The following is a 17366-nucleotide window of genomic DNA, read 5'->3' as shown; positions in this document are numbered from 1 at the left end:
GAGATTTCATCAGCGTGCGAGGCTCAGGATTTAGTCATTAAGCTTGGCTTTCAATCTCCTAACTCAGAAATACAGGGGCTTAGTAAAGTAATCTTTTCATCCTGACTTAAGAGAGATAATCCTATCAAGGGTTCAGCATGCCTGGGAATTTACCTGCTTCACGGTGGGTCTAAGGATTTGAGGGTACCTGTGTAATGCCAGGGAATAAACAGGAGAATCTCTGCAAAGCTGGTCCTTTGTCTGAGAGCATCCCTGCAATGTACGAGGTTAACAAGCATGGCACTGTGGAGTGCTCAGATAACCTACCTGCCACTCTGGTCTGAAGTCCATGTAACTGATCGTCCCTCGGGTTTGGTTTTGTACCATATCCTGATGGCATGAGGAAAGTCAGTAGCTGTCGGAGCCCCTGTCTTCCTGATCTGTAAGCTCCAAGTGTTAGTGTCAAAGAAGAGTTCCCCACAGCCAGGAGCCTGGCTGCAGCGAGCGTAATAGTCTAACTGCTCCCTCCAACGATCTGCAGCCAGAGTCACCAGTTCATGTACAATCTGATTCCTGAGCTTCTCAGAAACAACCGTGAACTTGGCAGACCTTGTAAATTTTTCAATACCTGGAACAGCAGCAACATCCACCTCCTCAACCTTTAACACAGATAAATCACAGCAGTCCAGCACTAGCAAAAAATCCCCACTCCCATGATTCCCTGTGTCACAGCAGTACTTCGAGCTAGAAATCCCAGAAGCCTGTTCCCGGTTGTCTTGGTTACCATCTTTATCAGAAGTATCTTTTTCACTCTTACTACAGATTGCAAAATCACTATATCCCATTTTAGATGAGAAGGTCCTTGCATCTGTCACAGGAATAATGCAGGGTTCGGGTGTCCTAAATTTGCGGGATTCGTTTGACTCCAATTGGCAGGTTTCCTCAGTGGAACTATTTTGTTTCTTGAATCTGTTTCTGTCCTCAAAGAAAAGCACTATGTTACCCTCAATGACTTGACTTTCAAAGTCCACATTGAAATCCAGTACATAGTGCTTTACAAGTATGTGGCTGGTGTTGGCCATGAGAGGCAGGTCATCTCTGGAAGGGTCCAGCTTTGCATCCATGGTGTAGTTTGTTGTTTCAGAGCTTTGTTAAAATCTCAGATGGAGCTTCCTGTCTGCCTTAATCTTCCAGAATCATAAATGGCTGCTCACCAATAAAACAACTGATATCACAAATTATGTTTCCACAACTTTAATTCCCCTGGCAAAGAAGAAAAACACAATTAGACAAAATTTCAAATAAGACTCTAAATGCTCCTGCAACCGCTGCTCCTACAAGTTGACTACTACCATTCTTAAATAATCCCCCAATGTGGTAGATGCTCAGGGCTAAAAGGCAGACTAATCTTTTTGACTGACATGAAAGCAAGCTGCATTATGGGTTCTAAAAATATTTTAATTATCAATAGAATGTAATTGGCCTCCACAAAGCCAGAAGAATCATGCTCCTAACAAGAACAGTCCTTATTTTGAAAAAGAGCAATTGTTATGCAAAAGTGTAACTGAGCATCACTATGCCTCCTGTTTTAAAAGATATTAAATTTATCATTTCTAATTTTGCACTTCAAAAGATAAGTGATTAAGTAATTGTTTCTCTACTGTAATTCTGAGTAACAAGTGTGAATGAAGGCTAAATGGTCTCATACATTTTGTTCTTTGAGAGTAATAATTTAATGCACACAATGTAACTCCAGGGATTAATGTACTTTTCACATTAGGACTGCTCTCATATCAGCACTTCCAGTAAATTACAGGAAAATGAGCCAATTTACCAGGAGTGCATTCTAAGTATTCCTTTGAAATTGTTCATGGAGATTTTTCAAATTTATAGTTGAATACTCAAGGTATATCATTACATCTTAATAGCTGAAAACCCATTAACATTCAGAATAATAGCCTTCTTGTGGCAAACAAAAGGTCTTCTCATTTGGAAAAAAAAAAAAGAAAGCATACAAATACCTATAAAAGGAAGGAGAGAAATTAAAACACAGAAACAGATGTTGCAATAAAATGCACAAGTTCTTCATAAAAGTTCTGAATCGAAATGTATTCTTATTGTATAATAGCAATTCAGCTAAAAGAAAAATTATTTGACATTATTTCAGTCCCTGTTGTATACCTAATTTCTTTCAGCATATGCTATTCTTTTTCTGTTCTTTTCCTGAAAATGAAAAAGCAATGGCAGGGGAAAAGAAATAAAAACCCTGACAGGGTAAATACATTTAAACTAATTTTTGTGTTTCTGAATATCAGGGGTATTCTTTGATCAACACAAAGCAGCGTTCACTGCTTGACTTTTCATGTAAATTGAGCCCTCCCTTTCTATTCTGCTTAACTCCTCCTTGCTTCCCTTCCAACCTTACTTGCCTCTCTACTAGACTCTTCTATTTCTCTTCTTTCTAGAATCTCATTCTAGTAATCAACCGTATTGAATTTTCAATTTCTACCTCTCCACAGACTATTCCCTCATCAAAATTTCACTTAACCTTAAAAAAATATGGCCTCCTGCAGCCTTGCACAACCTGGTTTCAGGCTGTTTGTCCAGTCATGGAGACTATGCTCCCTTTGCTTCCTTGTCCTCTAGGCAAAGCGCCTGCTCAAGACACTGGTCCCTGAAGATGACCTGCCTTCAGGCCTCCTGCCTCCTGGACTAAACCAAGTGTCCTACTTGGAGCGTTCCTGGCTCTCTCCTCCCACATCCGTCTGCCAAATCCTATTCCTTCCTCATGCCCCAGTTCAAGTACAGCCACCTCCCAAAATCCTTCCCTGGTTCTTACTCCCTCCCCTATGTGATTGTATGTTTTTGATGACTTTAAGGGCAACAGGAGCAGAGAGAAATCAGGGATGCAAAGAGTAGTCTGAGATGACTCTTTGGAGAAGCTGGTAACTTCCCTTGGTCCTAGAAAGTTACTGGGCACAGGGGATAAGCCAGAGCATTTTTTTTTTTCTGCCTGAGAGTGGTTGAACTCGTCATTTAATGAATCATAACCTTTGATAAAGCCATTGGCTATAGGTATGTAACGAGAAAAGACGACGTTAAAAACTTCACCTTGTTGGCTTTTGGGGCTGCTAACATGCAGTATTTTCTTGATTGGGCTTTAAAAAACAAACAAAAAAACTTGTTTAAAGAACACAAAAAACAAAACCCTGACCACACACACACTGGGGAGGTGAAGAAAAACCTGAATAGACTGAGACAACGGTTAATTTAGTGGTTATCTAAACTATCGAACTTGAAGGAAAAGTTTAAGATTTATAACAATATAGATATAACTATTCATTGTCCAACCCTAATAGATTCCTTTCATTAACTACTCAAACTTTGCATAATCCTAACAATAAAATACATCTTAGAGAGCAGTTTTCACCACTTCTGTCCCTGGTGGCAGAGAATGAGGCTGCCTTAGGGCCCTACCCGTTCAAGCCTGTTATCAAAACCACTGTCATGAAAACCAATGGTTAGTTTTCTGGTGGCTAACCACTGCCATGTCTAAAATAAGCGTGCTATGTGGTGAGCATTTTAAATGCTTAAATGTCTGCCACCCTGACTGGCAATCCTTTAGTTCCTTTTAATGGATTCTTTAGTATGCTCTCCACAGAGACAGCTGTAAAACTTCTCTTCTTTCAACTTTTCAATTCCGGCCCTGCTGACTCCTTCTCAACTGATTATTTGACCCCCTACTTTACTGAGATGATTTTGTATCTCTGAAACTCAATCATACCTCAAAGTATCTCTGTTCTTCATAACTACTGCCTTCTCTTCACTCAGAAAGAATAATCTCCCTTCTCACCAAAACCAATTCTGTCCCCCTGAATCCCAACTTTTGGGGTCTTCAGAGAGCCAAATAGATAGCATTCTTCTTTCCCATCCAAATTCTGAACATACTGAGAAATGAGATGCAGATATAGCAATGGGAGACCAAAACATCACCATTATTACTGATGAAGGCTAACCTGGAGGACATGGCTTACTGTGATAGCCAAAGGCACCTGGAAACTGAATCCCCAAATTATATCTGCCCACATGATCATTGGCAGGCTGGATCAGGTCAAAGCTCCCAGAAGAGGAGGTGGCCTCCCCCAGAAAAGACTTAAGGGCTGGAGGGGTAGAGAACAGCTTGTGGTCAGGATTGCTGCCCAAAAGCAAAAGGAAGGAGATGACCAGAGCATGTCCAGTTTCTTCTTCCCAAATTTACCAGACTAAGTCACCCCACCTCCATTAGGATAGAAAAAGCAGGAGATCAGCAATGCTACATTAATCGAGTCCCCCCAACAAGGAAGGTAACATCAGAAATGGGAAAGAAGTGTTCCCCCCAGCACTGTCCCCTTCCACTTCTCTTGCCATCATTTTCTCCCCTCAATGATTCCATTCTGTTCCCAATATTTCAAACACCCTAAAGGTTGCCATCTTAAAAACAAACAAAACTACAATTGGCCCTGTTGCCTATTTTTGCTAGTCTTTATTTTATTGAACATTGGAGCTGGAAAATTCTTTAGGGCTCACACAGTCCAACTCTCTAAGTTTTATAAATGAAGACAATGAGGCCCAGAGGGGTAAAACAGTTCGCCCAACCAAGTTCACCTATTTCTCTGGTTTGTTTGTGAGGAACTGAACTTTTTCCACTTGTTGATGCTTTTCCTTGGAATTCACATTCTCCAGGTTTCGCAGCCATCTCCAAGTACTGTCCAAGACATAAATCAAATGTCACCTCTAAGATTCTCTTCCATATCAACATTCTACTTTTTTTTATCTTCTCAAAGTTGTGTAGACCAGTCATCAATTCATTTTAATATCCTTGGAGGAAAAAAGAATTTTCAAGCCAGACCCAGAAGATTGAGAAGAGCACGTCACCTTTGCATGGTTTCCAACCTAAATTATGTGTAATGTATAAGTCTATTATAACTTGTTGCTTATTCACCTATTTCCTACTTGTCTTGGATTCAGAGATGGCCTAAATCTCCTTTCCTTGCAAGTACATAACTCTCACTGACGTCAATCAGGGTCACAATCCCACATTTAGGGAAAAACTGAACTGACTGTGGTTGTAATCGCATGTATGTGGCCACCTTGAAAGGCCTCTCTCAGCAAATGGTAACCATATTTCTAAGCAGTCTGTTGACTTCAGCACTTTTTGCTATTATTGTGCTCCAATTTAAAATGCCAGCCTGTCTCACTGAAGTATTTTTCCATTCTCTGTCATAAGCCATAACGTACAAAAGTTCCCGCTTTATCAAAACCAATGGTTAGTTTTCCAGTGGCTAACCATTGCCGCATCTAAAAGTGTGCTATGTGGTGTGTATTTTAAATGCTTAAATGATTGTCTCAGCAATACCGTTAAAGGCTTCGGAAGGATTAATGTACAGCAATATTTTTCTTAAAAGCGGGGAGAGAGGATCAAATATTATACGGAACCATGGCACAGAGAAGAAACTGCTCTGCCCCTCTCAATCGCCCAAACTTAAATGCACACATTTACAAATGAGCCATTCCCAGTCCCTCCCACAAAAATAAGTTCATTCTCCTTTCAAGCCACAAAGCAATGTGTATCATTCTTATTGCCCTTAACTTATCCTGCCTTGTTTTCTAGTTACCTCCGTCCTCCAGTGCTCCATAAACTCCTTGGGACTTCTGATTCATTTTTGTGTTAAGTAGAATATCCTGTACACAGTAGGTTCTCAATAAATAACTGTGGATTGACATCTGAAGCCTAGTTACTTATAGAACAGGGATTCTGCCTTGCATAAAATCTATAATCTAGTAGAAAGTTGTTGATTAACAAACATCCTCCTCCAGATGCCTCATTTTTCTTGAAATTGTGCTTTTTATGCCACATCTTTTTTCTTGTAAGCAACTTAGGGGACAAGGAGAAATTTTTGCATATATGTTTATTCTATAGCATTGAGCACATCGTTAAGTAGTTACTATTTAATTCTACAGATTACTTGATCAGAGGATAACAGCTTTCTGCTATTCCAGGTGTGTTCATTCTTTAGCATACTTCGATTGCTCTTAATGACAGCCAGTTTACTTGCTGAAATATACTGTTTCTGGGCACAATTCCTCAGACACCCAAATGTATATAACAATAGGAACACAGCTTATTGCTGTGAAATTTGATACACTAATTTCAGAATTAGAAACTTAGAAGTCCAAATGTATTGTTTTGTGTTTAGAAATGTCACATTGACATATTATTTTGCAATTTATTTTTTCACTCAATGGTTTTGAAATATTACCATGTTGATGTAAGTAGATCTAGAGTGTTTTTAACTATTGTTTAGTGTCCCCATATGAATAGTATACAATTTATCTATACATTCCCCTACTGACAGATAATTAAGGTCTTTTAAAAGTTTCATTATTATAAACAATGCTGCAATGAACATCCTTGTTCACACCACCTGGTGCGCATGTGCAAGTTTTTCTGGGTGAAACACCTAGAAATTCCATTTTGCCTGATATTAACATTGTCACACCTACTTTTCTTTTGATTTGTTTATTCCTGGTACATCTTTTTAATCCTTTTATTTTTAACTTTTGTGGGTTGTTTTGCCTTGGCTGTCTTTCTAAAGCAACATTTGACTGGATTTTTTACATACATAATTATCATTGTTAATGACTGAAATTAATTTCTCTACATTTATCACAATTACAGTTGTAACAGTACTGATCTCAACCAGCTTATTTTGTGTTTTCTATCTACCATGATTTTATTTGCTTCTTAGCTTTTACTTTTCTGCTTTTTGTTAAATTTTTTTCTGCATTCCTGTTTTTCCCTCTACTCATTCATAACATACAATCTATGTCTTCTTTAACATGCCTATTTAAAGTCAATCTCTGGTAACCTTCCAAACAATAAAAAGATATTAGAAAGTTTTATCATCAGTCTTCCCTCTTCCTCACTCCATACCAGCTTCCATATCATTGTTGCTAATATCGTAGTCTCACGTTTTTAACAACCCTCGTCCAACATTTTTTAGAAGTCAACATTTATTTGTATTTATAAATATATTCACCAGCTTCCTTACTCATCACTGATTCATATATTCCACACCTCCCTTTTGGGTTCAATTTTGTTCACTGCTGCATGATAAATTAACTTTGTAGCTTCAAACAGCAACCATTTTATTATATTCTGTAACATTCAGCTGATGCCATTCTTCTGCATCTTATGAATTTGACTGTCACTCAGTGGTACTCAGCTAGAGGATAGGCTTGTCCAAAGGGTCTGATGACCAGACTGGCTACACAAAGCCTCTCAAACATGGAGGTCTCAGAATAGTTAAACATCTTATATAGTAGCTGGCAGCCCCCAAAGCAAGCATCCCAAAGAACCAGCTGAAAGCTGCATAGCCTTTTCTAACCTAACCTCAAAAGTCAACATGGTTTTCACCTCCACCACATACTACTGGTTTCAAGAGAAGAGTCATAAGGCCAGCACAGATCCAATGATCACATTATGGAAGAGCATGGAAGACAGCAGACAGACCATCACTGTTATGGCCATTTTTGGAAAATACAGACTACCACAATTTCCTTTGTATTTAAGTATATTTTTAGTAATTCTTTCAGGAGGAGTTAATGAGTAGTAAACTCTTTCAACAATTTTATATTTGAAAATGTCTATTACATCCTCAGTATTGACTTTTATTTTGACAGTCATTTTCACTTAGTACTTTGAACATGTTCTATATTCAGTAGATAGACAGAAAGACATCTATCTATCTGTATATATTCTACTATATACTGGCATGTCTTTTTGCTGATAAGAAGTTTGTTATCAGTATGCATTTCTTGATATGTATCTGTTTTTTCTCCCTGGTAGTTTTCATATCATTTTTTATTTTTGGTATTCTACAGTTTCACTTATAGTGTATGAATAAGATTTATTTTTATTTGGCTTGCTCAAGATTCTGTGTACTCCTTCAGTCTGAGTGCTCAAGAATTCTGTCCACAGATAGCACTGAATAGACAGCAAATTTCTTCACCGCTCTTTTAGAACAGTGGAATGAAATTCCCTTCTCTGTTTACTTCAGGATCACTCCCTCATGGCTTCTGGCTTTATGTGGATAATTCAGTTCCAGTTCACCACATATTACTGGGTCCATGGCTGGCCTCTTCCTTGACAGAGATCAGAGCCCCAATCCCCCAGATATTAAGACCTATCCTTATTCCTCTGTGGGAGCCTCTCAGGTTAGGCTCCTGTTCATCATACTGGCTTTACATTCCCTCTGCATTTTGGTCACCTAGGATAACTTTCTTGGTTTTGACCGTGCGTGTGTGTGTGTGTGTGTGTGTGTGTGTGTGTGTGTGTGTGTGTGTGTGTGTGTGTGTGTGTGTGTGAGTGTTGTTATACTGTGTGTGTGTGTGTGTGTTGTTGTTATACTGTGTGTGTGTGTTGTTATACTGTGTGTGTGTGTGTTGTTATACTGTGTGTGTGTGTTGTTATACTGCATTTCTAAATACCTGAGGAGAAAGGGGGATTTCTTTATAATTCAGATGACATTGACCAGAAGCCCACAAACTCTACTATACAACTTAATGGTCCATACCCACAATTCCTGTGGCTCTAGAAGTTTTCAGGCAGGACGCTCCTCATTTTATACCATTAGTCCCACCATAGCTATAGATTCCCTTTCATCATCACAGAAGCTCAGAAAGATAATTAAAGATTGAGAGAATAAGAATATGTGCAAGGAAAGAAGCCAAGATGCGAAGAGAGCTGTATTATATTATCCATTCAACAAATATGTGTAATCCTCTTCCACTCTCTGTCTAGTAACCCTCTACCTCTCCCCATCATGTCCCCAAGGAAAACTTTCCTGCTCTCACTGATTAAGTCAAATTCCCCTATTATTAGATCTCACAGCACTGTATAGTTCTCCCTAGTACAACACAGTTTGGGTTTTACATTTGCTTGTCTGATTATTTAACTAATATTACCCTCTCCCCCAAAATGAAAGGAAGTACCACTTATGGTAATAGTGGAGTAGCTTATATCAGACTAATCCTCCCACTGATAGTACTTATAAACCCTGGACCAAAAAAAAAAAAAAAAAAAAAATCTAACTAATGGCACATGAAAGTGAGCAAAAAGCTGACAGAAACTGTAGGGAGTTAACACTTAGAGAAGTGAATGGCACTGGGTTTCCTATTTTATAGTTTTTCACCTGAGGACAAGCCCTAGTTGGTGCTGGGCAGAGTAGCTAAAACTCACATGGAAATCTGTAATCTTACTGGCTGAAGAATCAGAGAACAGAGGTTAGGACTAACTCAGCAGCTGAAAAGTAAAGAAGAAAAACTTCAAGAAAGGTTACATCCATAGAGTGAGAACCCCATATTCTAAATATCAACACTGCACTATTCTCTAATTGACCTGAATCATGCACATATGAGAAAGACTAAACAGCCCACTTAAGGCTAAATGAACTGAACTAAACTGAGATTTTGATTGCTGCCTGCTGGAGGGAAGGCAAAGTTAGAAGTCTGAGTTTAGCCAAGTGCCTACTAATACAAAACATTAATATTCTTCAGAGAAACATAACAGAATCCAGAGTTTCCATAAAGTGTATCAATCACAATGTCCAGGATAAAATCTAAAATTACTAGACGTAAAAAGAAATAAGAAAATATGACCAGTAATCAAAAAAAAAAAAAAAAAATCAGTGGAGACAAATTTGAGTGTGCCCATATATTAGAATTAGCAGACAAGGATTTTAAAGCAGCTGTTAGTGTTATAATTAAAGACATAAATGCTGTAATAAATGAACTAAAAGGAAAACTCAACAGAGAAGCAGACAATACTAAAAAAAAAAAAAAAAGGAAATTCTAGAACTGAAGAATACTATATCTGAAATTAAAAACTCACTGGTTTTAATAGCAGATTAGAGATTACAGAGGACAAAGTAAATAAACTTAAAAACAGTTGTACAGAAATTATACAGTCTGAAGAACAGAGATGAAAATGTTGAAAAAAAATGAACAGAGCCCCAGGTATCTTTGGGACATAATCAAAAGGTTTAAATACATATAATTGGAGCTAAGAAGTACAGGTGAAAGAGAATGACGTATCAAAAAATACTTAAAAAATAATAAGTAGTAAGCACAACCAGCACCTAGATCTTGGTTTCTAAACACCGTTTTCCAATAAAAGAAACTAGGCCTCCTTACAGAAATGGCTGATTCTAGGGCTGAGGCAGAGAAAATATGAGATGAGCCTAGAGTATCATATAGGCCCAGGAAGTAAGCAAGTTAAAAAAAAAAATAGGGGAATCTCAAAATGACATAGGAACCAACCTGAAAGACCTCCCAATGCTGGAACAATCTGAGCAAAAAATAAAGAATGATAGTATTGAATTAGAACCCAAAGAATAAAATAAATATCTATGAATTTATCCTGACATGAAAAAGATTGAATAGACAAATAAATGGGGGTGGGTGGGGGGATACATCTTCCTTACAGAAGAATTCCAAATAATCGATGTAGATACTACCTCTTCCAAGAGGTACAGCTTAACTCTCCTCCCACTCGAGTATGGGCTGGACTCAGTGACTTGCTTCCAAAAATAGAGAATGGAAAAGGAAAAATATTAAGTTTACAGTAAATCTGGCAGATACAACTTAACCACATTATCAAGTTTCATATCACCAGTGATAAGTCATATTGATATAATTATTCCTTGATATGATACAATGTAATATTCCCCAAACCCACAATCTCAGTCTGGACATGAGAAAAATCAGACAAACCTGCACTGAGTGACACTCTAAAAAACACCTGACCAGTACCCTTCAAAAGCATAAAGGCTGCAAAAAACAAATAAAGTCTAAGAAACTGTTATAGAACTGAGGAGACAAGGGCATATGGTAATAAAATGCAATGTGATATCCTAGATCAGATACTTTTAAAAAAAGAAGGACATTAGTGGAAAAACTGTAAATAATAGAATTGTACAAATGCTACTTTTTTAGTTTTACAAATACACCATTGTGTAAGATGTTTAACATTAGGGAAACTGGATGAATTTGTGAGTGTGGTAGCACCCTATACTATCTTTGCAACTTTTTGGTAAATCTAAGAAAGTTTCAAAAGAAATCATTTATTTTAAAAATAGTTAAAATTTTCTAAATTTGGTGAGAGATATGAACAAAGACTTAAGAATTTATTCAAGTAGGACAAATATAAAGGAAACCACATAGAGGCACATCATTGTCAAACTTCTGAAAACCAAAAAATAAAGGAAGATCTTGAAAGCAGCCAGAAGAAAATAACCTATTACCTACAGGGAAACAATGACAGCAACAGCAGCGGACTTCTCATCAGAAACAATGCAGGCCCCAGAAAACAGGGGAATGTTATCTTTTAAATGTTGAATGTATGGGCGGGGCGATATTTGCCATAAAAATCTTACTTATATCATTAATTTGTTAGGGAGTCCCTAGTTTTGTATTTTGCAGAATGGTAGCCTAATCCTGGTTAAATTATCCAAAATTCTGAATGAATGTAAGCTGAACTAATTTCTACTTTATTCAAAATTAGAATTTCCTCTTATTTATTTCTTATTTTATTTCAAAACAAATACATTCTAAAAAACTAACACTTCCTCCAAAATATCTACCTCCTTCGTTATTCAGTAGAAATTCTCATGAATATTGGTTTGGAGAAACTGACATAGCATGGAAATAGTTTTCTACTCAAAGATTTGGGCAGTTATCAAATTTTCTAGCCCCTCAGAACACCTCTTTCAGCTCATTTTCATATCTCCCCAATTTGGTAAAAACTGTTCTCTGGTGCCCTTCAACAGTTAAAAAACAAAAACAAAAACAAAAACTTTTAAGGCTGAAGTCATGTTTAAACAGCAGAAAGAGAACTATCAAACAATCACCATCATCTCTGGTACAATTTTCATTTTTGAGTTTAGGATACACCTTCAGTCATTTTCTTTGGTTTCTAGCACTTCCATCTTAAGCTTTTCTCCTTTATCCATTCTTTTTTTTTTTTCTTTTACTTCAAGTAATAATATGGTGTTAGAAACGCATTAAGCTATGTGTTTTAACTGTACAAGTACTAGTGTGTTCAGAAGTTAAATTCCCTCTGGAAACGTAACTCTAACTGCCTCCCTCCCCCATATAAATATACGCTATAATAGAGCCTTTCATTGCAGAACTTGTACCTGCGAGGCAATGACATTTATCACTGAGTAAATAATGCAAGATAACATAATGAAAAGGGGATTCTGCTTTATTCCCTTAACTATAAATAAAAATATGTAGCACTCTGCAGGATTACCACATGTGGTATGATATTAACTTAAATACCAATCTTAAAACCAAACTGTAAATAAGATAAACTGTGCTCTCTGGTCTCAAGTTTTAAATGGTCTCTCTTTACTTTAGATTTACTGCTTTCATGAAGCATATAAGAGTGACTGCATATAATTTGTGATCATGTAATGAAAGACCCTATTGTGATATGTATATGCAAAAAAAAAAAAAAAAAAGTGGAGTTAATGTTGTGGGAATTATAAAAAGTGCTTGTGATGAAGATCAATGCAATGAGGCCAAGCTGGAGCCTGAGTCAAAGACTTTTTCCTGAATAAAGAAAACAAATCACTGTCAGCTGTGGCTTGATTTATATATCATAACCAGTCAAGGGTGGGGAGAGGTCTAAAATGTGAGCACAAACAAAACTGATTTTACTCCCATCAGTATAGGACTATCCTGAATTTTGCTTAAATGTGCTGTGATGCGACGGACTTCAGCTCCCCCGATGGCGGCTTGTGTCCACTCTGGCTCTCCTGACCACGTCTTAGAGTCCAGATGCTGCTCCCCTTTAGTGCCTAATGTGTTTTGCTCACATTATCAGCAGGCACTGGATTGCAAAGATCAGATTGGAAGTGATTTCACTCTATTTTCAAAGAGGAAAGAATTTATCCCTTTGATTGCTACTTGCTTACAAAGTAGAGCATGTTTCAGTTTTCTAAAAAGTGCTGCTTCAACTAAATTACAGCAGAGTGGTCAGAAAACGATTCCTGGGAGAACTCTTTACAGTTAGAGAGAAATGGAGATTTCACTTTTCTGCTCTATTTTCAAGTAGTTATACCTGCCAATGGAGGCTGACCAATCAAGGTACTGAGAAGGTTATTTACCTGCCCAACTGCAACATCTGATTCCTCCTTAGGAGATGAATCTTCATGAACACAGGAGCATCTGTTTCCAGGCACTATCAACAGTTGAAGATTTCATATAAAATATCTAAATTTTAAAACTAGAAAATAACCTTTCTGTTTTAAAGTTGTTAAAGACATGTCCATAGAACACAACAAAGAAGTAATTGATCACATCACGGCCTGGTGCAGGTACACCTCTCCCACGGACTCTGACTTTGTCCTCATGTAATTCCTTCATTCCCTCCGCTTCTCTCAGCCATGCCATCTTGGTCAACGCACAAAACTTTGCATATACAGCCAACTCTCCATTATCCAGGGGCACATAACTTGATTTGTCAATTAAAAAAAAAAAAGTAAATTTGTGAAAGAAAAAAAAAAAACTGGCAAAAAATACGAAAACATCTATTAGAGATAATCTATTTATAAGAACAAATAATTGATATTTATTGGGTGCTTTCTATATATCTAGCACTCTACTAATCTCTTGCAATTCTTATTATTCTTATTATCCCCAGTTTACAGATGAGGAAATGATGCTCAGAGAGCCTACGTGCCCTAGATAACCAAGATTTGAACTCAAGCAGCTGGACTCCACAGTTGTTCTTAACCACTATATCCACTGCCTCTAATGCACAACAATTCTACAAAGTAACCATGACATGCTACCTTGCACCAACGTCATCTGGAAAACAGAGGTCCATCACTAACCATAGCAAAGGCAAAGGAAACCCAAAGGCTGGGTTCAGGACAGTGAATGAAGAATAATTAGGTCAGGGAAGGGAGAGGTGGGCACATAGACACTCCATCTCTGCCCAGCTCTCATCTCCTTCAAACACCAAGAAAAGAGAGCTCAGTGAGAATAAGAAACCAATAGCAAACTATTTTGACAGGTAGGAGTTTGGGGGTATTTTTTTCAAATTTTACAATGTTTAGAGCAACTAAAACATTGTACATGTATTCTTTTCATAACTTCAGACAATTTCAGCTGAATAATAACTGTGTCTTCAAATATTAGGTATAATAAATTTATCCTAAGTCCATATGGTACCACATTTCTATTTTTTTTACCCATGATTACACATTAAGTAACCCCACTCCGTTCCTCCCCCATTACTTTGTCATTCAATATTTATTTTTATGGAGTGTGGACTAGAGGAAGAAGTTAAATAGCCCAGGCTGGACTCCATGGTCAACATTTTCAAACCATTTTATCGATGCTTTCCTTAGGGCTCCCAAGTCCCTGCTCACTTAAATTTGACCTACCCACTGCATCAATGCTAGCTCTCAGGCAGACCCCATATTGCATTTTCCCCTGTTTGAGTCCACTGAGATTTGAAAATTCCCATCCACGTTTCCCCTTCTAGTCACCCTGTTTGCTGCTGAGTAGGTAGTTATCTAAGTTGCTGCATGCACCATTCTCTTCAGTTCGCCCCAGGTCCACTCCCAGGGCCTCTGTCTTCCACTCTCCACTCCTGCTCCCAGACATAGAAAACTGCCACCTCATTTTTCCCTCCCACATCTACTTTCCCACCTTTCAGCTGACTGGAGCCTTTCAAGTTGCTCAGTGTTTCCTATTGGAAAAAACAATAACAACAACATATGGTTTATCTTGCTAGACCCAACAGTTACCATTTTAATTTTTGCCTCTGTTTTGCTATCAAACTTTTCCAACCAGTAGGTTATACCTTTTTCTATTTTACAATCAGACTTCTTCTAACTGTTGAAATCTAGCATCTAACCACACCACTTCAATAAAAGTTTACTTCTAAACATTCACAATGACTTACTTCTTGCCAAATCTAGCTTGATCTCAGTCCTTATTTTCTTTGACACTCTGTGGTACCTGACACTACTAACCTCCCATCAACTCTGATGATCCCTGGGACACTGTCTACTCTCCTCTTATATCTCTGCCCCCAGAACACCGGGTTTCCCCCAAGACTTAGTCCTGGGCCCTCTTCTCATTCTGGAGTCTCTTGCTCACATCTCAGGTACTGAACTAATCATTCTATGGAAAGGACTCTACTCCTTATTGCTAGCTGTCTCCTATCTCTAAAGCAATGCTTCTCAAAATATCTGGGGTGAAGGGCTAGTTATTTTTCCTCTGTCTCATAATACTTTTGTAAAATATAATAAAACAAAAGAAAAAAGATATACAAAATACAAGCTCCAATTTTTTTTATTATTAGGTTCAACATAAATGTAACCAGAGCAATCAATTAAAAAAAAAAGAAAAAAAGCTTAGAAAAAAAGAATTACTATAAAGAATTTCTAAATGATTACTCTCTATTTCTGTACTTAATTCATTGCAAACCAATTACACTTTGTGGGTAGGCACTGTTTGGTGGACGACTCATCAAGGAGCACAGCTGTAGAGGCCTGGCAGGCATCCTACTGGTGTCCTACCATCCCTCAACACACACCAACTTCCATATTTCTGTTATGGTAGCACCACCTCCCACTGGGTTCAAAAGTTTTGCCTCATCTTTGTGGAGTATACTTACATTTATAAAGCAAATATATTTCACAGAGTCTAGTTCACCGTAGTTTCAGGTTTAGCCTAACTTCTTAAAAGTACATATAAAAATGTTAACCTTGCAAAAGACAGGAAACTTTCCCCAGGCTAAAAGTCTCTGTTGTAAGATAAAGAATTGTAACACAGCAAGGTTGCTGGCTCAAGGACAGACAAGTTACTGATTGATAAGTAAAGATACTAGGAAGCTGCTATATGGAAAGAGAATGTTTGCTAAGATCAAGCTTTTATTGGTGGATCAACTTAACCTTTGGCAAATTGCATTATGGAATGTCACTTTGCTTGTTATCAGCTCAATTGCTAAACTATTACTCCCACCTATGTTCTTTTTCTGTAACTTCCTGGTCTGGAAAATAAATGTTGGGACAGAACCCCAATTCATGGTTAATTTCCCAAGGAAGGAATGCCTCGCTCTTGAGGGTTCTGGGAGATTAACCCCTTCGGGGTCTCTCACTGCTCAGAAGAGATGGGCTTTGAGTAATCCTTTGCAGCTCCATCACCTAGAGGAAGATAAATCTGTGTGAGGCAAAGCAACAATCTTGACTCCTCCCTTCTTTGTAACTCTACCCAGTCAATGATCTCCTTTTAAATTCTACTCCTTCAAATTCTTTTATCCAACCCTTCTCCACACTAACTGCAACAACTCTGATCCAGAAGCTCAGACCACCTACTTGAACTATAATACAAAGAACTTCTAAATGAGTCTCCCTGCATGATAAGAATTCATTAGTGCTATTTATGAACATTTCCAGTTCTTTCTTCCAAATCCCTCCCCCCAAACATAGAAGGAATGCACTTTTTAGAATGCTTGTAATTGATTACTGGCATATAACTAGTTCTAGTGGCTGAGTTGTAAATGGAAGTATGAGTGTGACTTCCAGGGCTAGCACTTAGTCACCGGTGCATGATCCTCCAGAGTACTCTCTTCCCTCTCTTAAGGTAAACAAAATAGGACACGTTGGCTGTTCTATCAGCCTGGGACTCTGAATTACTATGATGAGCAAAACCCGTAGTTGAGCTTTGCTGAACAAGAAGTATGAGCAAGAAACACACCTCCTTTGTTTTTAAGCCACAAAGATTGTGGAGTTGTATTTTACTACAACTAATTAATTCTATCCTGACTCATACAACCTATCCTAGCCTCTCCTCTCTCCAAAATGATAATAGTGAGGTCCTAATTTTTTTTTTTTTTTTTTTTTTTGTCGTTTTTTCGTGACCAGCACTCAGCCAGTAAGTGCACCGGTCAGTCCTATATAGGATCCGAACCCGCGGCGGGAGCGTCGCCGCGCTCCCAGCGCAGCACTCTACCAAGTGCGCCACGGGCTCGGCCCAGTGAGGTCCTAATTTAATGACATGTCCCTGCTTTAAAAAAAAAAAAAAAAAAAAAGAATGAATTTCCATGGTTTAAAGAAAAAATGCAAATTCCTTAGCATTCAAAGCTTTCTCGATCCTATTTTTTCAGCCTTATCCTATCAGACCAACGTCCTATTACCTGAATTTTCCAGGCTCACTTCCAGTCACCACCCCATGCTCTCCCCTGCCTAGCAAAGGAACACTTCCTCTTTCTCTTCTCTTTAAAGATCAGTTCTATCCAGTTGGTTAAACTTTCCTCAATGGCTCTA

General features: G+C 37.9%; 1 protein-coding gene across 3 annotated transcripts in view; it reads right to left on the bottom strand.

Annotated features, from left to right (window-relative positions):
- Positions 1-17366, bottom strand: part of AOPEP (aminopeptidase O (putative)) — a 293840-nt gene that overhangs the window by 265216 nt on the left and 11258 nt on the right. For all 3 annotated transcript variants that reach the window (XR_010024608.1, XM_063110678.1, XM_063110679.1), the window contains one exon: positions 307-1242. Coding sequence is in view for 2 of the 3 variants with exons in the window: in XM_063110678.1 (XP_062966748.1) it covers positions 307-1103 (797 nt within the window). In the remaining variant the exon portion in view is untranslated. Of the gene's footprint in view, positions 1-306; positions 1243-17366 lie in introns of those variants that run through there.

Source organism: Cynocephalus volans, chromosome 10 (genome assembly GCF_027409185.1).
Source record: "Cynocephalus volans isolate mCynVol1 chromosome 10, mCynVol1.pri, whole genome shotgun sequence".
NCBI classification, from domain to species: Eukaryota; Metazoa; Chordata; class Mammalia; order Dermoptera; family Cynocephalidae; genus Cynocephalus; species Cynocephalus volans.
This window is presented reverse-complemented; position numbering and strand designations above follow the sequence as displayed.